We start from the raw sequence: 21,217 nt of genomic DNA on the forward strand, positions 1-21,217 counted from the left end.
CTCCACATAGGCTATCATTCATTTTATAGCTCTGGCACAGGCAGTGTATACACACACACACACACACATTATACATACATATATAAATATATATGATATATATTTATGAAAACTCATACTTTTATTCATCAAATGAGTTGCAAAATGAATAGAAAATATAGTAAAGACATTGACAAGGTTAAAAATAATGATTTTTACTTGAAATAATAATTTTGTCCTTCAAACCTTGCTTTCATCAATGAACCCTCCGTTTACAGCAGTTACAGCCTTGCAGTCAATTTGTTGAGGTAATCTGAAGAAATTTCGCCCCATGCTTCCTGGAGCACCTCCCACAAGTTGGATTGGCTTGATGGGCACTTCTTACATACAATAGAGTCAAACTGCTCCCACAACAACTCAATAGGGCTGAGATCTGGTGACTGCGCTGGCCACTCCATTATAGACAGAATACCAGCTGACTGCTTCTTCCCTAAATAGTTATTGCATAGTTTGGAGCTGTGCTTTGAGTCATTGTCCTGCTGTAGGAGGATCAATCACAGAGTATGGCATGGTGTTGCAAAAAGGAGTGATAGCTTTCCTTATTCAAGATCCCTTTCACCCTGTACATATCTCCCAATTTACCATCAACAAAACATTTCCCCCACCATGCTTGACAGATGTCATCAAGCACTCCTCCAGCATCTTTTCATTTGTTCTGCTTCTCACAAATGTTCTTCTCAAACTTAGACACTCCCCCCCCCCCCATCTTCCTCTGTTCGATGTTTGTGTTCTTTTGCTCATCTTAATATTTCCCTTTTATTGGCCAGTCTCTCTCAGATATTGCTTTTTCTTTGCTACTCTGCCTAGAGGCCTAGCATCCTGGAGTTGCCTCTTCACTGTTGATGTTGAGACTGTTTTTTTGCTGGTACCATTTAATGAGGCTGCCAGTTGAGGACCTGTGAGGCATCTGTTTCTCAAACTAGAGACTCTGATGTACTTCTCTTCTTGCTCAGTTGTGCACAGGGACCTTCCAATTCTCTCTCTATTCTGGTTAGAGCCAGTTTGTCCTGTTCTGTGAAGGGAATAGTACACACCATTTTATGAGCTCTTCAGTTTCTTGGCAATTTCTCGCATGGAATAACCTTCATTACTCAGAACAATAGACTGACGAGTTTCAGAAGTTTTTTTTTTTCTGGGCATATTGAGACTATAATCAAACCCACAAATGCTGATGCTCAAGATACTGAACTAGACTAAAGAAGGCCTTCTTTAATCAGCACAACAGTGTAACAGTGTAGCACAACAGTAACAATGTCTAGACTTTCTGATCAATTTAATGTTTTTAAATGGAAAAAGTTGTGCTTTTCTTTCAAAAATAAGATTTCTAAATGACCTGAAATTTCATGCAAGTGTACACACACACACACACACACACACACACACACACACACACACACACACACACACACACACACACACACATATATTGAATGCAAGACTTAAATGTAAAGGAGTAGTTTTCTACTGTGGTATTCATCATTTTTGCATTATGTCAATATGGTGGAAAGTCTTATTTAGATTGATTTTCAAGCCAGCTAAAAACCTGTGTCATGATTTTCCGGTCTGAACATCCTCAGATTAAATCCACCATAGCAATAGTTTTTAACTGTTGTAACAGGGTCACGTCTGTGCTGCAGGCTGTAGTGGAGATCCTCAGTGCTGCTGACAGCATCAAACCATGCTTGACCTGAGATGAACCAATACAAAATCTTAAGAGAAGTAACCAGGTAACATGGTGGCACTGACAAAAATTCTGGTGCTGAAGAAATGTTTTTCATTAACATACCATGCAACTGATGAATAACCTTTAGTATCACAAGGTATGGGTGTGTTAGCTATGCTATAAACCAGTGTGCATGAGAGGAATATGTCTCATATTGATATTTGTTCTAACCATCATCTAAATCTTGCAAATGGCAATTATGTGTGTTTAAGGCAGACTGATGACACTCAACCACACAGCAGCGGTCACTACAGTCATGGCAACAACAGTTTTTACTTTGACAAGTCCTCCTTCAACTTTCCTTTAAGCAGCAAGAGCCACTGGGACTTTTTTGACAGCACTTCAAACAACAGCTACATATCTGATAAAGATCACCTCTGACTGGTGCTTCAACTGCAGCCACAGTGAGGATATCCTCTCTTTACAGGCGTCGGAACAGGTGTGTTAGATGCTATGAGACACAGTTAGTACCTCAGTACTCATCGCATCCCATCTATACTTGGAGTCGTCAATAGCAAAGTGCGGTTTTTCCATAATGCTGCAACAAATAAGCACCTCAAGCAGTTTGTAATAGACTTTCTTCCTCAGATATTTGTGGAGCAGGTAAATGTCAGGCTGTCTTGTTAGCAATAATACAGATAAACATTGAATGTGCAGTGCAGAAGGATGACTAAAAACTGCATTTTCCATATACCTTTTGGTGCTACTGTCAAAGTGATTGCATTACTATCTAAGTGAACATTTTATCTCTGCATCGTCATAGCTGAGTTTTTTCTTATAAGGACTACTTGCAGTTTGCCTCTGTGGATCAGGGCTTTTTAGAGACTGCTAAAATGTCTCATTTGCTGCTAGAAAATACAAAGGAAGTTGAGAGATTTGTTTATATGTACCAGCAGCTGCAACAACCACTTTGTAACATCCTCATGCACAAAAAGTGACCACAACAGCTGTCAATTCCACTGCATACTTACTTAATCCTCTTCATCCCCAATGATCTTTCTGTTGAATGTTTTCATGTTCTGAATGGCCACGCCTGACTGATGCTTTCTCATATCAATATGATTTAAAAATACATATGACAAACGCATGAAAGTGAAGTCAAACTTTGCATGTACCTGCTTGTTTTATTAGTTCTTCTTAACATAAAGTGTAAAAATGTTATTAATATAAATTTGATGTTATTGCATGTTGTTAATATTGTACATAATCATGTAATAGGACTGTTTAATTTGAAAGATTAGGATAGCATTTCACATTTTTAGGATTTATCAAAATACTCTAGGTATTGTCATTTTCAGTTGTTGCAGGTGTTCTTGAATAGTGCATTTATCCTCTTGTTGGTCTTAATAAAGTGCTTTATGTTTATTTACTAAAACATGAAATTGTAATTGTTGCAGAATTTTCCTTCCTTATCAGTTTAATCATCTGTATTCATTGTGTAAAAAACTATCTGTTCTGTGTCCTCTATACTGATCAGAGGTATTTAACTTTTGGAAGGACGCACATCATTTCAAAAAGAAGGTTGGCACCCGTCAGTGCAGTGTTTCCTGTAGATGGAAAAAAATATATATATAAATAATGGTTGTAAGAAACAAAATATTAATTTGATGAGAAATGAAATGTGCCAAGTACCTGTTGTGTCATAGGCTGGAGACACCTCCACTAGATCACATCCAACAAGGTTCAGACCACGACAGCCCCGAATAATCTCAACTCCCTAAATCCAGCCAAGATAACAAAAATGCATAACTACTCATACAGCCAAGAAAACTACAAACAAAGACAAATGAGTACAGACAAACTTATATTAGAAAAGAATATGTCAAGTTTCTAATTTATGTAACCATAAACGTATCATTTTGACAAACACCACTCACATCACACATACTGATGGATCAAAGTGTGTTTCACCATGTTTACCTGTATGGGAGTAAGCCCTGCTATCTCTGGTGTGCCTGTTCCAGGGGCGAAGCCTGGGTCAAGAGCATCAATGTCGAAACTGAGGTATACGGGACCGCTGCCCATCTGAGCCCTGACCTCAGCCATCAGAGGTGCAAGAGATTTGAACCAACACTCTTCCACTTGGACCACACGGAACCCCTGCATAATATAAAAGCCAATTACTATGTTTTACTTAAAAGGGACAAGATAAATACATATATATACATATATACTAGATATAATAAGTGACTTAGATACTAGACATAGTAAGTGACCTTACTATATCTATTATTGGCTGACTCAAGGATTGTTTGAACAAGTGATGAGATTTCCGACATTGGAAACAACAAATAAAAATGTTTCACTGGAGTTTTAAGACATACAATCATCCTCATTTAGCTGGCTCATTCATTGCTAATGTGATTTAGACTTTTTGTTTTGATTCCAGTCTTTATGCTACGCTAAGCTAACTGGCTGCTGACTGTAGCTTCAAATTTAGTCTACAGACATTAGAGTGATATATGAAAATCCTACAGTTTGCTAATAGAGGTGTATAATGGGCGCAGATTACTTGGTCGTTTTTTTAGGATTTCACTTAGTCACTACCACAGTAATACTTATTGTTCCTGGGAGAGCACATAACAGGTTTTTCTGTCAGAGGACATTTTGACATGTTACTGTAGGAAAAGCACAAGTGTAAATTAAAAAAAACATTATGGAAATGAAATGACTTTACTTAGCTGCTTCGGATTCAGGGTCCTGGTGTTGTGCATGCTGTCACACTGTTGTGACTTACCAGGACATTTGAAGTCATCTTTAAAGTTATAATTATCACCTGTGCTTTTCCTACTATGACAAAACGCCTTCTGTGAAAAAGCCTATAACAATAATATACTAAATCTAACTAGGTATGCAGATGAGGTCTGTCTTAAACAATGTTAATTAGACCAGCATATATTTGCTCATACAGTAATTAAAGAGGCATTAACGTGAAACCTTATTAAGGCAGTTGTAGTTATTTTTAAAAGCAAGTTTGTCCTCATGATTATGCAAATTATGCAGCACAGTGTTCCAAAATCTAATCAGATCTACTCTCCAGGCAGAACATAAATGCTTTTTTCCTTCTATGTTCAGACACACAAACAGATATTACCATGACAACAAGATTTCCATATATCATACTTAGCAGTGAGACATACTGACATTTATTAACAGCTTACTAATAGTCTGGCTATGCAGTACATGTTGCCATTTGTCTGAGACTTTGCTTCATGTCGTCCACTCCAGTATTCTTGCAGAGTACCTGTGCCCGACTCCATTCATATGAATCTGCAGAGTAGCCTGAACCACGCAGGCCAATCTGGACCACTCTCTTGCAGTCCAGTAAGCCCTCCTCTACACAGCGTCTGAATGGAGTCCCATGGCCGATCTTCTCCCCCAAGACCACGTCACTAGTGTCAGCATGAGCATCCACATGGATCAGACCCACTGGGCCGTACCTGACGAATCAGTACAGAATAGAACAAGAGAGACACTGTGTTTGAAAATGGTTAAGAGGTAGTTACAGTAACATTAGGAGGTTTTGGCTGGTTTTCTTAGATTTGGGTTTAAGATAAGCTTTGTCCAAGATGTTGCTTGATTTGTCCTGGGTAAGAATATATTTACAAAAAAGAAAATCTGCAAATATTTTGATAAATGATATATAGTTTTAGTTGTTTTATCAGTCAAAAATGCAAAGTATTCACTCTTTCCAGGTTTTTAATGTGATAATTTGCTGTTTTTCTCTTTTTAAATCATTTTAAACTAAATATCTTTGGGTTTGGTTTGTCGGTTGGAACAAGACAAAACAAGACATTTGAAGGTGTCACTTGTAACAAGCAAGTTTCACAAATTTTTAACATTTTATAGATTAAATTTAACTGGTTAACTGATAATGAATAAAATCATTAGTTGCAGCTCTATAACCTGTTTGGATTTTTCTTCACTCTGGAAATAAGGAAACAATCCTCATGTCCAGGCAAAGTAAACTTCATGTACAGCCCCTGGCAACGAAGCATACAGTAGCCCACTTACTTTTCAGCAACAGCTTGTAGGATTGGATATGCAATTGTGTGATCGCCACCTGCAGACAGCAAAAGTTCCTTAACATCTGACCTTTGATCGAACATGCACTATATTTCATAGAGTGATTTAAATGGCTAATAATTGTACAGCACTTGCTTTGATAGTTATAAAACATTTACTGGGCCTATCTTGATCATCTCCAATCTGTTGAGGTGGTGAACAAATCATGCAGAAGTGACACTTTAATAATTCTTTTTCCTCGAGTCACTCTCACCCATAGTCAGAGGGATACAGCCAGTAGCCAGGACCTTTCTATAGGTCTCCCTGATGCGTTTGCAGGTGTCCTTCAGGTCATATACGTTCACATTGACGTCCCCAATATCAGCCACCATGAGGGACTCATAAGGTGCTGCTCTGGTGCCGCTGTTGTAGGCCCTCAGCATGGCAGACTCTACTCTGATCTGCCTGGGACCAAACCTGTGGTGGTGGAGGGAATATCTGGTGTTTCATTTCCATACTGCAGTGATCTGAATCTTAAACTGTGAGGCATATATTATTAACTGAGGTGGTGCGTAACAAAGTACACTTACAAACACTATACTTAAGTATAATTTTGAGGTACAATACTTGAGTATTTCCATTGTATGTTACCATATACTTATACTGCACTACATTTCAAAGAGAAATATAATACTTTTTGCTCCACTACATTTATCTGACAGTATGGTTGTGACTTTTCATTTACTTTTCACTTTACATTTTAATCAATTAAACAACTCAGCAATATATTAAGGTGTCCTTGACAACATTAAAATGCTACTAACACATTAAAGCATCATAATGCTTTAATATTCCAATAATAGACATATATTTAATATATAGGACATTCAAAATGATGCCATTCTGCATACCTTTACTTCTGATACTTAATGTTAATTTGGCTGCCAATACTTCTGTACTTTCTTCCACCACTTCATATTAATTCTGTGCTTGTAGGTGTGAACTGTGCTCGGTATGCAATAGGAAAAACTTTCAATATGTCTTAATTATTCGCCTTAAGTACTAAATTACAGTGTGAATATATCTTTACGATCTTGAAAATAATTGGAAAATGATGCCATTCTGTAACAAATTTGTGAGTCTTAAAGTGACTGTTGTTGCAGGCCCATATACTTATGACAGAATTAATGATTACAAAGCTGTGGCCCATGTACCAGCAGCAGGCCAGGGCCAGACTTTTTAACAGCAGCTGCGGAGTAAAAACACCACCTTGCTCCAGGTCGGTTGGAGGTCCCGGTGTCAATTGGGACGCCGATAAACGCGGCATCAAGCCCGTCCGCTGTCTCCTGGTAAGGTAATTTGGCCATGGTGGGGATCCCTGATACCCTTGCAACAAACTCGGCGCTCGGCGGCACATTGAAGCCTTTTCCTGAATACTTTCTGTTTGGGTTTATGCATGGACGTCTGTCTAACTCGCTGCAGAGAGCCGAAGTTTGTTGTGTGCGAAGAGAGAAGAAGTTCGCTGCAGTCGTACTAGACGGCGGAATAAGAGTACGACTGAACTTTAGGTTTCTCCAAACTGAAAACATGTTTGCTGTCAGTTGTGGGTGTTGTATGGAGCTGTGTGGGCACTGGTGAGACGGACTGTTGACATGGACAAATGCTACTTTAGCGTTTCCCTGTAAGCACGTAACATTTGCTACTATATTATAGTCGTAGGGAAATGACAAAAAGTACTCCACGGGAGTTTTTAACGTCTAATTATTGTCTATACGTTGTTTTGTAGAATGGACCATCTCTGTCCATCCATTAAACCATATTCAGTATATCATCACTTCACTTGTCATATAAATTAGCTACGTTTGTTGTCAGGTCGTGCATGTGATTATCAAAGTTACGACGTGATTGTGATCGTGAAGGCAGCATGAATACGCAAATCACTAACGGAGCAGATGGGAGGGGCACCTGTGTGTGAGCTATGTATATTTTTTTATTGATCCACTATTAACAAGAATCACTTAAAATACCAGCAATTACTCCCCAATTCGCCCCTGAAAAAACACCTTAAAATGGAGCAAAATCCATGACAACTAACCCTAAATTTTTGCCTTAAATAGGCATTTTGAGGTTTAAGTAAGGGGTGGTTTTCATAGTTTTCACACCATTTTAAAGTTTTTAACCCCTTAAAACCCCTTAAACCATGCAAATAATCATTAAAAATATCTTGATTTATTTCAATCCATTAATTGTCCCCTTAAAAAACATTAATAAATAGCCTAATTCCGTCATTATAAATGGAAAATTAATGGAATTTTAAGGGGAAAATTAAAGGACCAGTGTGTAGTATTTAGTGGCATCTAGTGGTCAGGTTGCAGATTGCAACCAACTGAATACCCCTCCTCCTCCCCTCCCTTTCCGAACATGTAGGAGCACCCGCAGTGGCCACGAAACTCGCAAAAAACGCAAAAGACCTTCTCTAAAGCCAGTGTTTGGTTTGTCTGTTCTGGGCTACTGCAGAAACATGGAATTGCAACATGGCGGGCTCCGTGGAGGAGGACCTGCTCCCCTCTGGCAATATTTTTTTTTCCCAGGATGGCAAAGTCATGACCTGCCCTCCCCTGCCTCTGATTGGCTTACCTTGGTATTCTTGCCCTTAACCCTAACCGATCTCACTTCTCATGCCTAAACCTAACCAACCCAACCAAGAAGGCAATGAGTACTAGCCAATCAAAGGCAAGGTCATGACTTCACCATCCTGGGGAAAAAAAATTGGCCTCCTCTGTAGATATAAAGGGCTCATTCTAAGGTAAAGAAAACACCACAGTTCTTATTGTCAGGTGATTATACACTAATTAAAACATACTTATTAATATTATATATTCAATTTCTGCCAAGTCTGTTCCACTAGATGCCACTTAATCCTGTACAGTGCACTTTTAAGGGATTCGGTTTCATAGTGATCCCACGTCCTTTTCACAGTGTTACAGTCAATCAATTTTCTGTGTATACCTTGCCTATCAGTTACTTTTGCATTTAGCATTGGTGGAAGAAGTACTGAGAACTTTTACTTTAGTAAAAGTCGCAGTAACATAGCATAAAAATTAGTTTAAAAAAGAAAAAAAGGTCATGCATTCAAAATTTAAAGTATACTAGCAGCAAAATGTAGGCCTACTTAAAGTGCCAAAAGTAAAAGTAGTTATGCAAAATGGAACCATTCAATACAGTATAATATACAGTATAAAAGATTGGAATATTATTACTGACACATTCATGTATGCATCATTTTAATGCTGTCAAAGTGGAGCTAATTTTATCAACGTAATATACTGTTGGATAGTTTAATTGATAATATGTCTTATATGTAAAGATATGAAAAGTAACTTGCTCAGCAGTGAAATAAATTAAAGCAAAGAGTACATTATTTTCTTCTGAAACGTGGTGGGGTAGAAGTATAAAGTTGCTTCAAATTTAAATGCTGACATAAAGTACAAGTAAGTACTGCAATTAGGCAAAAGTGTCAAGAGATGTGCATGGCAATATTACATGGTTTATTTGTGTGAGGATAGTGTGAGCAGAAATGTCATCATGTTGAGTCACTTGTGATATTTATATACAGTTTATCAAGAGTTTGGTGAGCAAATATGTATAAAATGAGTTAGGGAGGGATGCCTTCATTATCTTACAACTATTATGATATCAGAAATGATATCAGGGTCACCAAAGTCATTAAGATTCATCGTCTGGGAACCATGAATGTCTGTACAAAATATAACCTATATGTGCCCCATTCTTCAATCACACATAATCACATTCCCCATTTCCCCACACGTGTAGCCTGTACAGCCCTGAACAAAATCATCAACACATCCTCCAAATTACTTTCTTTGGTTAAACATCCTATCTGAGACATTTGAAGGACTTGCTTATCTCATGCTGGGGATTGTGGATGAGAAACAGTTACTGCAGCAGACGGAGGAGGAGGAGGAGGACGAGGAGGAGGAGGAGGAGGAGGAGGAGGGTTTTTGCGCACTTCACCTGTCCTCCTCAAGAGGCAGAGTACAGAGCGTCATCAGATCTGCTTCAGACACCGTACACCTCAGACACAGACACTCCTCAAGACTTGTCTCATTACATTGCATAATATCGACAAGCCATCATGGTAAGTGCAATTTTAAATGTCATTTCTAACATTTTTCCTGCAGATTTATTGTTTTGAGAGTCTAATCCATCGTTAAGTTGAAAGAGGAGGAAAGCAACTTAGGTTGTTGTTCTAAGATGTCTCTAATGGTGCTTTTCTTGTCTTGATGGATTTGGTAGCCTATTATGACTATAAATTGTTTAATTGTTAATATTCCTACTATCAAACAATTGAAGAGCTGTTATGTTTTTACGTATGTAGTCCAATGCATTTCTGCACTGCAAACGCCTAATCCTCTTCCCACATAATCAGCTTAGTTACAATTGCATGCCCACTGGTTTCACACTGTGTAACCAGTTAGTCAACCTGATTTGCTGTCAGTCTTTGCTGCATTTGTATAAATGTAGGCTATATTACATCTATTCTGTGCTCCTTCTGCTAAAGACCATTTTATATGAAATTTTCTTTATAAATTGTCTTTTTGTGTTGCATAAATGTAAGCCGCCTTTTTGCTATATACTGCAAATAAAATAAAATATAAATTCTGGGGCACATAACCTCATTGAGAATGTGAATGAGGCTTTTTAAAGAGACAGCACACTGCAACATGTCTGACCTAGATAATCCCCTGTCCTCACAGTAATTCTGTGCGCAGTAGGCACAGTCTTGTGTCGCAGCAGAGACCAGCAGAAAATGCCAGGGCCTCTGTAAAATAAATGATAGACTGAAACTCAGTCAGACTGGCGTGCTATCATAGAAAATAAACTGGTAATAATAAAAGCCTTTCATGCAATTTCAAGTTTATTTATATAGCACATTTCATACGACAGGCGTAGACTCAATGTGCTTATGTGGGGGGAAATAATTGGAACAGTTTGTTCTGATTTGTAGCGTCACAAGGCTTTTAAGACTTTAAAGCCCTGTCAAATGCACATGTTCAGTTCCTCCATTTTGAATGTGAAAGCCGTTGCTGTGGAAATTCAATTTCCTTTGTCAAGATTTGAGATTTAACAAAATATTTAATTCAAATCTTCTTTCTCTGTGTCCAGCGTGAGTGTATATCCATCCACGTCGGTCAGGCCGGTGTCCAGATTGGCAATGCCTGCTGGGAGCTTTACTGCCTGGAACATGGGATCCAGCCGGATGGACAGATGCCCAGTGACAAAGCCATCGGAGGAGGAGACGATTCTTTCAACACCTTCTTCAGTGAGACTGGAGCCGGGAAGCACGTCCCCAGAGCTGTTTTTGTCGACCTGGAGCCCACTGTCATCGGTAAACTCTCATTAAATACAGATACCATGGTTACATCTTGATTTCATTTCGGTGAATCCTGAAGTCATTTGCGATTGAATCTGTCCCTTTAGATGAGGTTCGCTCTGGAACCTACCGCCAGCTGTTCCACCCTGAGCAGCTGATCACTGGCAAGGAGGATGCTGCCAACAACTACGCCCGTGGACACTACACCATCGGCAAAGAGATCATCGACCTGGTGCTGGACAGGATCCGCAAACTGGTGGGTCAATTCTGAACAGGAGGAGTTTATTCCAAATTATTCTTTTGAATATAAAACTAAATCATATAAGTGTATCTCATACATTTGATCATGTCTCTCCCTCTCTGTCCTCAGGCCGACCAGTGCACTGGCCTTCAGGGCTTCCTGGTGTTCCACAGCTTCGGAGGTGGCACCGGCTCTGGTTTCACCTCCCTGCTGATGGAGCGTCTGTCTGTCGACTACGGCAAGAAGTCCAAGCTGGAGTTCTCCATCTACCCAGCTCCCCAGGTGTCCACCGCTGTGGTGGAGCCCTACAACTCCATCCTGACCACCCACACCACCCTAGAGCACTCTGACTGTGCCTTCATGGTAGATAACGAGGCCATCTACGATATCTGCCGTAGGAACCTCGATATCGAGCGTCCTACCTACACCAACCTGAACAGGTTGATCAGTCAGATTGTGTCCTCCATCACTGCTTCCCTTCGTTTCGATGGTGCCCTCAATGTTGATCTGACAGAGTTCCAGACCAACTTGGTGCCATATCCCCGTATCCACTTCCCTCTGGCCACATATGCCCCTGTCATCTCTGCTGAAAAGGCTTATCATGAGCAGCTCTCAGTGGCTGAGATCACAAATGCTTGCTTCGAGCCAGCCAATCAGATGGTGAAATGTGACCCTCGCCACGGCAAGTACATGGCTTGCTGCCTTTTGTACCGTGGCGATGTGGTGCCCAAAGATGTGAATGCTGCCATAGCCACCATTAAAACCAAGCGTTCCATCCAGTTTGTGGACTGGTGTCCCACTGGTTTCAAGGTTGGCATCAACTACCAGCCTCCCACTGTAGTTCCTGGTGGAGACCTGGCCAAGGTCCAGAGGGCTGTGTGCATGCTGAGCAACACCACTGCTATCGCAGAGGCCTGGGCTCGGCTTGACCACAAATTTGATCTGATGTACGCTAAGCGTGCCTTTGTTCACTGGTATGTGGGTGAGGGTATGGAGGAGGGAGAGTTCTCTGAGGCCAGAGAGGACATGGCAGCTCTGGAGAAGGATTATGAGGAGGTTGGAGTCGACTCTATTGAGGGTGAGGGAGAGGAGGAAGGAGAGGAATATTAAAAAGGACATAAAGGCATTATTTAAACAGGAAACAGATGTGTTTCCTGTTTAATGTGTGTCCAATATGTTCTTCAATACTTTCCTAACTTAAATGTGGGTCTATTAATCACCAGTTTGGCTACATTTTAAAGTTTCTGTGACAGAAAGGATATGGTAGTTGTGAGAGAAGAATACAGGGAGGGTGCAGTTGACTGTAGTGTGAGGGGGGGGAGAGGAGTGTTAACATAAGGAGCTAGTTAAACAGGCAAATAATTCAAATTCATCCTTGAATGCATTACAAACATAAATGTCAATGAAATCCCGCTCTAAATAAAATTCCTGTGACATGAAGTTGTCTGTGTTTATTTTTATTTTTTGGAGAATTAACTATTAGTTGCAGGTGATTTTCCTCCATAATCCTAAATCCCAAATCCTTTACCATCGGATATAATCAGATCAGGAAATTTTAGATACAGCATATGTTTGAGAAATAGCTGTACAGCAAAAAACACAATGCATTACATGTCAGAATTACACATAGTTTAAAAAGTAGTCTGCATATTTGAGCATTAGTTTCCGTCGCCTGACAAACACCCCACCCGAGTTGTGATCTTTGGTTTGTACTGCAAACTAAACTCTTGTTCATATAAGGATAAGATTAAAATTTTGTGACGCAATGCAAGTTACTTTCTCAACTGTGAGTTCTGAAAGTGTTTAAGCTTTTTATCCATAGTTCATAGTTCACAACATTATTTACAAAGATTATCTCAAAAAAAAAAAAAAAAGTTAGCTATGTAAGTTTCATGGGAAAACTTCTGTGGGAACACATGATAAAAGACACTCAGGATTCAGCTTAAAACAGGTCATTGCACTAACACTATACATTATTAAAACAAGTTAAATATTTATCAGACTTAAATTGTTTCCACCCAGAATGAACCTAAAGACATTGTGTAATGATAGAAGATAGCGTGTCCAGACTTTTCACTGGTACTGTATATTTGATCCTTTTAACAGTAACAGCAGCTTCTTTAAGTAACGGAGCAACCAAGAACCATTATCTTATGATTTATTGTTGTTCCAAGTAAAAATGCACTAAACAAGAGCTGCAGAATTAACACATAATCTCTCTTCCCTTGTTTTCTTTTAAAGATGAGAACAGTAGTTTGTCTGTTAAAATTATTTTCTTGAATGAAACAGAGGACTCATAAAGCCATTTACAGGTTTGCAGGAGAATCAGACTGGGAGGTTCTGGTTGTTACAGACTTGTAATCATGATTTATAGATTAGTAATGATTTCCCAATATTAGTGCTTTTATTGTATCAAATAAAATAAAATCCTTAACCTGTTCAATAACCTGCTCATCTAACTAGAATGTTATGTTGGTAACATAAATTTATGGCTTAAATGTGAGCTGTAGTTGATAATCACTATTAAATGAACAACCTAACCTAGTTTGTAAATGCTGAATTTTAAAACTTTATTTCTACAGGACCATTACATATGCAAACATTACTTGAAAGCAAAACTGCTCTGTTGATTAAAATAAATTGATTGCTTTGAAGTGTGTGTGAGAAGATTGTATATGCTAATAGTCTTGACAGTGCAGCAGCGGGAGGTCAGCTTGCTAACACTGTGGGGGGGTTTCTTTGATATTTTGGCCTGATGCATATTTATATCTTATTTAATTTTAGGCTTAGAGATTATGTAACATCTTCAAAAAAAGTTGTACATCAGTTCTGACTTAAGTATTTCTCCTGACTATTGTTGCTCAGTCATCTCCCAACTGTCAGTTTATATTCACTTTAACCTAGAAACAAGAGGGGCTAAATAAACAAGAACAATGACTTGCACAATCCATTCAGAGCTCTTTTCAGACAGACATTTTTATTCTAAAACACAGCAGAAAAATCTACATATATCCAAAATATTTCTCACCATCTTTCATATGAAAACATTGTACACACCCTATGTCTTGTATCCCTAACTGCCCATATGATTATATGATGTTTCATGATGCATGTTATAATGCCAAAACTGAAGGATTAACTGACTAGTTTTGATAACAGATTACAGTGATGTCTGAAGGGTTAAATCACTACATTCAAATCATGGATTTGGCATAATAATTTACCAGATTATAATAGGTGTTATAGATAATCTAGCAATGAACAAACATCAGTTAGCCATAATAATGGCTCTGAGCAAGTGCAAACATGAACATAAAGTGCAAATCACAGCAAGAAAAACAAAATTACATCCTTAAGGTCTGTCAATCGTCTGCGTGATCCATGCTGTCTATCATCATTGATGTGATTACTATAGAGTAACATGTCAGGGAGGTTTTACATGCATTACGTTGTGCAGAATAGGTGAATAATCGACTGTTTTGACTGGCTTGGTGACAGTTTGATTGACATTCCAGCTTTTTTTAAGGACTGAACGTTACCTGTGAATACATAAAACATATGTGGCCCTACACAGTAGAGTCTGACGGGTACTGTAGATTGTTTTACTTTAAAATATCTGCATTGATGTTCGGCTTTATCAGTCCAAAACGTCTACACAGACCAATTTCTATCAAACACACAGATACTGTATGTTTGTGGGGTCTTGCCTAACAAATAACTAAAAAGTGCATAAGAGCTTGTAAAATTAAACATGCTCTTTTATAACAGAAATACCAGTAGCCTTTGGTACTTTGCATTTCTGGGCTTATTTAGTTGTTTGGTGCTGAAAAACACATTTAGAAGAAATTCATTATATAACATAGAGAAGAACTAAGCTTATTTCTCCAGCAACAGTAGCTTCAGTAGTCTATGATCCTTTTCTGTAAGAAGAACTAGTAGCACTTTGTTTTTGATGCTGGGTACAACCGATTAAGGAATTTGTGAGAACTCATTCTGGGAAATGCAGATTAGCAGCTTCAGTAGCAACAGAAAACACTGGTTTAGAGGTGAATTACAACACTTGATAATTCACAACAGCTGTTGGAATACACTGAACGTAAGATTATGTATGATAGTGTAAGGGCCATTAGATGTAAAGGCTTATACTATAAACATTACAAATATAGATGTCTAACTCTAGGTTCAGTCTATCCATATCAGGAGGTCTAAGTTGTATTTGAGTGAGTGAAAGTGGATCTATGCAGACAGTATGCAGGCCTGACGCTGCTCTCGCCCATAGAGGAGGAAGCCTACAGCGGTGCGCAGGTCCTCCAGGTCCAGATTAGACAGGAAGCTCCTCTGAAGCTCCGCCTCCACTGTGTTCCCACTGGGTCCACTACAGCCCTTCAGGAGAACTTCAGCAGACTGGCACAGCAGCCAATCAGCCAGCTTCCTCATGCCAGCGCTGTCCTGATTGGCCAGTGCCCTCCGTCCCCAGAGGCTGAGATGTAGCATGTTAGCTGCCACACGGGCACTGGGGCGCTGAGGAGTGAAAATAAGATGTATGAGTCAGTCAGAAAACAGATGTATGGAGTGCTGCTTGGATGTAGAAAGGTATCCCTCTGGTGCTCTTCCGTTTGGGGACTAGTTTAGAGCTATTAAGAAGATCTGAGGCACTCAAGAGGGTAATAAATTTAAAAAGCCTTTAATATTTCATGACTACTTATTCATAGTTAAAAACATGCCTGGCTTTCATCAGGGGAAGTACGTGGTATCAGATATTTGGTTACTATTAGCAGAACAATTTAGAGTCCATCTGTTTATAACAGGAATATGATGAACATAGTGGAGCATTTAGCTGCTAAAGAACCAGATATTTTTCTCAGAAGTTGGTGCAGATCAAAGCAGAGCTAAAAGACTACAAAGTATATACTACACTTACACTAATTATGTTTTGAATTGAAAATTGACCTTTAAGTATTACCGCTTGTCCATAAATCTCTGAATGTTTCAGGTTCTAGATAAATCTCAGATCTACTCAAACAGTATGAACCCTCTCAGGTCAGCTGGTTCTGGTCTACTTGTGGTTCCTCAAGTTAGCACTAAACATGGTGAGGCTGCTTTTAGCTTCTATGCTGCTCACATCTGGAACAAACTACCTGGAGATCTCAGACTAGGGACTATTCTGACAACTTTTAAATTTAAATAGAAGACATTTGTTTGTCATAGTTTAAATTAAATTTTAAAGCTGCATTTCATTATTTTTATCCTTTATGCTGCCTTTTAAATGCTCCTTTACTTTTTATCTAATTTTACTGCTCTATTCATTTTACTTGCCTCTTTTAGTCTTGTTTTATTTTTGTAATGCACTTGTGTGTATGAAATGTGCTATAGACATAAACCTGCCTCACCTTAAACATGACCAGGGACAATCCTTGTATATATTTAGACTTATGTCGTATAGTCCTAGTTTTTTATGTTAGCTCATTTTCTAGCTAAAATTTTAGTGATTTACTTTTTCATTATTCTGTTAGTTCTGTCAGTTGTAAACTGTTAAGTACTCTTTCTCATTTACCGTATCAAATAAAAACTAATGTTGCTTCATGTCAGCTGGATGTGTAAACAGGCAACATTCACCATATCTACCTCATAATGTGATAATATGCCAAAGTTGTGTTTACAGCTTGTTGCGCTGCCCCCTGTGGCCAAAATAATTTCATTTTATACAGCTATTTAAAGTGATTAAATTGTGTTGAACATAAATAAAACTGCTCTAACTTCTTACCAGAAAAATAAATAAAATGCTACAATATGAAAATCAGATCTGATGTTCAATCATATCAGTGACTGATTGTGCCCACAGTGTCCAAACAAATCCTTCATAACCCCCGCTATACCTTGCTTGGGTTCCTCCTGAGGAGTAACTGGATCACTAACTGCACATCAGCAGGAACAGTAGAAGGCAGAGCAGGAAGCTGCTTCTCCTGGTAACTCCTGCTCTCCAGTCCCACTGCTCGATAGAACGGGTTATGCTGGCCGAATATCTCATAGGACATGGCACCCACAGCCCAGGCATCTGCCTTGCTGTAGTCAATCACCACACCACATCCTGGAACCGCAGTGGACACCTTCGGATAGAAACACCATGATAAACGATGGTAATTAAATATGTGGTTATTTAAAGTAACATTATGGATAAAGACAACGACTCATTGCACTTAAGTGTGTGTTTTACTGTCTGCCCCTGATAATTCTCTGCTTCTTTATTACATTCAAACAACTGCTATTTGAAACAGGGCCAATAAGAGACTGTTGGGACATTCCTCCTCTACTTAATAACAATAAAGTGCTACTCAAGCATACCTCAGGGGCCATAAGGGAGGCATTTCCTCCTCTGTTGACCCACATGCTGTTGAAGGGCAGCTGTAGAGTAGAGTCACTCTGGGCCAGGCAGCAGCCAAAGTCAGTAATCACCAGATGAGGGCAACCATCTGCATAAATTAAAGTCAATGGAAATTTTTTAACACAGAACAAATGCGATCAAGGTGATGTAATTAACATTTATGTTTGTATCGTTCTCTTACTGACTGAACATTTTATAACCTGAGTCAAACTCCAACAGCACGTTGTCTGATTTGAGATCCCTGTGAGCGACACCCTGTCTGCACAGATGGTCGACCCCCTCGAGGAGCTGCAGCACCATCAGAGAGCCCTGCCTGCGGCCAGGCGTGGACGTTTCCAGGTACTGTCGCAGCGTGAAGGGATAGCTACGGCACAGAGTAAAGGATGTTAGTGCTACTGACATGGATGCCCTTAGCTTTCACAAATACACCTGTGTAGTTTCTGACTATCATTAGCACCATGGAGCAATGTTTTTATATGCGGGCCCTCGATTATGCACGCAGGTGATGCGATACATTTCTGACACCAATTTCACGCTATTCCGCTGATCTACAGGTGGAGGATAATGTGCTAAGAAACTCAACAAAGCGCCAATAAAGGCAGGGAAGAAGAAGACAGCTAGAAAGTAAACATGAGTAGAAACAATGCAGGATTCAAACTTTTTAGAACATAGGGCTTTGCAAATGTTTTCTGAGGAAGGAAATGCACTAAAAATATTTTTGTTTGAAGGATAGACACAATGCATTTTGGTGAGTGACTCTGCATTAGGGCTGGGCGATATCACGTAAAACCACTATCAGGATTAACTGTGAATGAAGTGTATCCATATTACCGACAAAACTTTTTTTTTTTTTTGTACCAGCTTGTTCTCATCTGCATTTCTTCAACACTTGAGTTGCTTTGTCTTAATTGGACACATATGATTAATTACATCAGTTTGAACTGCAGGTAGACAGTCAGTATGAAAGAATTAATTTATTGAACATATTGATTTAAGTAAAATTATGTTGGTTAGAGGGTCATAATGTCAGTTTTGGTTACTTTTCGATTAATTATCCAGCCCTACTCTGAATGTAAACACAGCTCCGCAGGACACCTTTAAAATTAAGCTGTTGACGTTTGTACTCTAATTCATATCCTGTAAGAAATGTGACCAAGTGAATGAAAGACGGCAGGTCTTACTTCTTCATGACCAGGAAAAGAGTGCGGTTATTGCCCAGACCCGCAGGGTTCAGCCTGGCTGGCAGCACGTCCGGATACTCTTCCTGGGCACCTGGTAGCAAAGGGACATCTGCTGTGAAAGCCCGGTACACTCTGATCACATTCGGGTGTGCTGACACTCTTTTGGGCAGGACTCCAAAATGTCTGCATGTAGAGAGATGAGATCACAGTTCAGGACTGCAGGAATCGTAATGAACAATGGCAGCACTGAATGCATATTACTTACCCATCCAGAGTTATTTGTTCTTTTTCCTGCTTCAAAGCCAGGGGGCCAGCAGGCACCAGCTCCTGTGACATTGATTTTAATATATCCTCGCTCGACGATCCCGCCTGCAAACAAATGGAATTGAAAATACCAGTCAGTACTGATGTGTGTCTGTCATCTGCTTTCCCACAGAGGATTAATACCTAAAGTTGTTGGAAAATTCCTTGGTAACAAATACGTTGTAGAATACCCACCCCGAAGTTCCACATCATCTTGACAGCCAAGGGGAAGTTTCTTAGTGAGCAGCATGTCAGAGATCGAGCAGTCTCTCCTTCCTCTTCATCTTCTCTCAGCTGCATCAGGCAGCACTTGCTGTTGTTTTCCTTCATAGGGGCAAACTGAGCTGCAGCCTCATACACAGCTGCATTCGAGCCTTTCCCAATCTGGTTCCCAATAATGTAATCTTCCAGCTTGTATCCAGAGGTAAACGGCTTAAGTGGGGTCTGGAATCTTTTCTTGCTAAACACAGCCTGCAAATTGGGAGAAATGTTTTTTTTTTTTTAAAGATGCAGAAAAATAGTTGCGTGCACATCCCATCCTATCTTATATTTAGAAATAGCACACTCAATGAACAAAGGTGCTCTCCAAAAATCCAACACATGCTGAGTTGAGTATATGACAATAAAGACCCAGTAAGATCTTTTTTTCATTCCAATAAAGTTTTGGGAGCTTTAATCCAGAAATAACAAGCTCTAGATAAGGTACTGTCACATGCATCATCTTTTTATCATCTACTTGTACCACAAAGGCATCATGTTTCTACTGGTTACAGGAAAATGTGACAAGATTAGGGCTAAGCAGGTGAATACCTCTAATCTATTCAAGTCTAAATAAAATCCAAGATCCCACACAATAATCAAATTGCCAGCGGTGGAAGAAATAGTTTAACGTATTTTTAAAAAAAGTTAAACGTACCACAATGGAAAAATACTTTATTACAAGAAAATGTATTTCATTCATTTTTTACTTCAGTATATCTACTGCTAAGTATTAGGCTATCAGAAAATATTGATAACAAATATCAGCAAAATATACTTAAATATCAATATTACTATACAGAAACTGATCCTATGTTATATAAAATTACTGTTACATTATTGGATTATCTTTGTTGATTTGTTTACATGTAAGCAGCGTTTAAGTGTTGCAGTTAATCATGTTTTCTAAGCTGATTATATGTTTTGTATGTCAAATGTAAATAAGATTTAATTAGTAACTACAGCTGTCAGATAAATGTAGTGGACTATTAGTATGAAGTAGCATGAAATGGAAACACTTAAGTGATGTACAAGTAACTCTAAATTGTACCTTTACAGTACTTGAAGATAACTATTAAATTATAAGTTAGTTACCTGGATCTCCTGGCATGTCGCCGCGCTCTTTCGGTCATCTTCAAGCTGTTGTTCGATGAGCCCCACACCGAGACCGAAAGCCAGAAACACGGCCCTGTTTCGCGGGGACCCACCGCCAAACCTCCTCCTGAAGCCGGCGGACTGAAGCTGGGCTGCCAGGCCCTTCAGAGAGGTGCGGTAATACCGGTACCGAGACGGCAGGAAAGCCTGAGGCTGAGCGGTGCGGACCGACGGGCCTACACGGAAACGGTCAGCTCGGAGCTTTGCTGCGAGTCGGCCACCCGATTTAAGGAGACCCAGCTGAAAGACCGACCGGCCCAACTCGAGCCCCCGGCTAATAGCGTGTTTCACAGACATAATTTACCTGGAAAGGTAACTTAAGCTGGTTTTAGAGTCTGTTTGTGTCCACCAGTTCTCAGCTGTCTCTATCGCAAGGACACTGTTGTGTAAACAAAATAGCCACTACTGAGCATGCGCGAGAATGACAGGCGACCTACATATCATTTCTTTCTTTTCTTTTCTGTTGCTGGACAATACATTTCTGTATAGGTAGAAGCTGCAATTTTAACAAAATCATATCATGAGAAAACATAGT

The 21,217-nt window shown here is 39.4% G+C and overlaps 3 protein-coding genes across 3 annotated transcripts; 1 reads left to right on the forward strand and 2 right to left on the reverse strand.

Annotated features, from left to right (window-relative positions):
* Nucleotides 1-737: 737 nt before the first annotated feature.
* agmat (agmatine ureohydrolase (agmatinase)) lies at nt 738-8,234 on the reverse strand. The gene is made up of 9 exons (XM_042408824.1): nt 7,037-8,234; nt 6,042-6,244; nt 5,777-5,825; nt 5,007-5,202; nt 3,683-3,862; nt 3,395-3,479; nt 2,138-3,309; nt 1,583-1,726; nt 738-1,051 (listed from the first exon to the last, which is right to left on the reverse strand). The coding sequence occupies exons 1-7, from the start codon at nt 7,354-7,356 to the stop codon at nt 3,236-3,238; spliced, it is 1,107 nt and encodes a 368-aa protein (XP_042264758.1). The 5' UTR covers nt 7,357-8,234; the 3' UTR covers nt 738-1,051; nt 1,583-1,726; nt 2,138-3,235.
* Nucleotides 8,235-9,908: 1,674 nt separating this feature from the next.
* On the forward strand, nt 9,909-12,843 carry LOC121895559 (tubulin alpha-1B chain). The gene is made up of 4 exons (XM_042408823.1): nt 9,909-9,926; nt 10,955-11,177; nt 11,270-11,418; nt 11,533-12,843. The coding sequence occupies exons 1-4, from the start codon at nt 9,924-9,926 to the stop codon at nt 12,511-12,513; spliced, it is 1,356 nt and encodes a 451-aa protein (XP_042264757.1). The 5' UTR covers nt 9,909-9,923; the 3' UTR covers nt 12,514-12,843.
* Nucleotides 12,844-14,361: 1,518 nt separating this feature from the next.
* Nucleotides 14,362-21,075, reverse strand: pink1 (PTEN induced kinase 1). The gene is made up of 8 exons (XM_042408438.1): nt 20,623-21,075; nt 19,465-19,740; nt 19,232-19,335; nt 18,967-19,149; nt 17,986-18,149; nt 17,746-17,873; nt 17,280-17,510; nt 14,362-15,924 (listed from the first exon to the last, which is right to left on the reverse strand). Exons 1-8 carry the CDS (start codon nt 20,977-20,979, stop codon nt 15,640-15,642), a joined length of 1,728 nt encoding a protein of 575 aa, XP_042264372.1. The 5' UTR covers nt 20,980-21,075; the 3' UTR covers nt 14,362-15,639.
* Between the last annotated feature and the right edge of the window lie 142 nt (nt 21,076-21,217).

Source organism: Thunnus maccoyii, chromosome 4 (assembly GCF_910596095.1).
Source record: "Thunnus maccoyii chromosome 4, fThuMac1.1, whole genome shotgun sequence".
Lineage (NCBI taxonomy): Eukaryota > Metazoa > Chordata > Actinopteri > Scombriformes > Scombridae > Thunnus > Thunnus maccoyii.

Bases quoted from the DNA above. Each gene is read 5' to 3' on its own strand.
- agmat (XM_042408824.1), bottom strand. From the start codon at position 7,356: ATGTTTTCAGTTTGGAGAAACCTAAAGTTCAGTCGTACTCTTATTCCG. The intron at 5,826-6,041 runs GTGAGAGTGACT...TGCTGTCTGCAG, and splicing joins CTGTATCCCTCTGACTATGG to GTGGCGATCACACAATTGCA. The intron at 5,203-5,776 runs GTAAGTGGGCTA...CTGATTCGTCAG, and splicing joins CTACAAGCTGTTGCTGAAAA to GTACGGCCCAGTGGGTCTGA.
- LOC121895559 (XM_042408823.1), top strand. The intron at 11,178-11,269 runs GTAAACTCTCAT...CTGTCCCTTTAG, and splicing joins CCTGGAGCCCACTGTCATCG to ATGAGGTTCGCTCTGGAACC. The intron at 11,419-11,532 runs GTGGGTCAATTC...CTCTGTCCTCAG, and splicing joins TGGACAGGATCCGCAAACTG to GCCGACCAGTGCACTGGCCT.
- pink1 (XM_042408438.1), bottom strand. From the start codon at position 20,979: ATGTCTGTGAAACACGCTATTAGCCGGGGGCTCGAGTTGGGCCGGTCG. The intron at 17,874-17,985 runs GTTATAAAATGT...TAATTTATGCAG, and splicing joins GCTGTTGGAGTTTGACTCAG to ATGGTTGCCCTCATCTGGTG. The intron at 15,925-17,279 runs GTATAGCGGGGG...TTCACTCCTCAG, and splicing joins TCAGGAGGAACCCAAGCAAG to CGCCCCAGTGCCCGTGTGGC.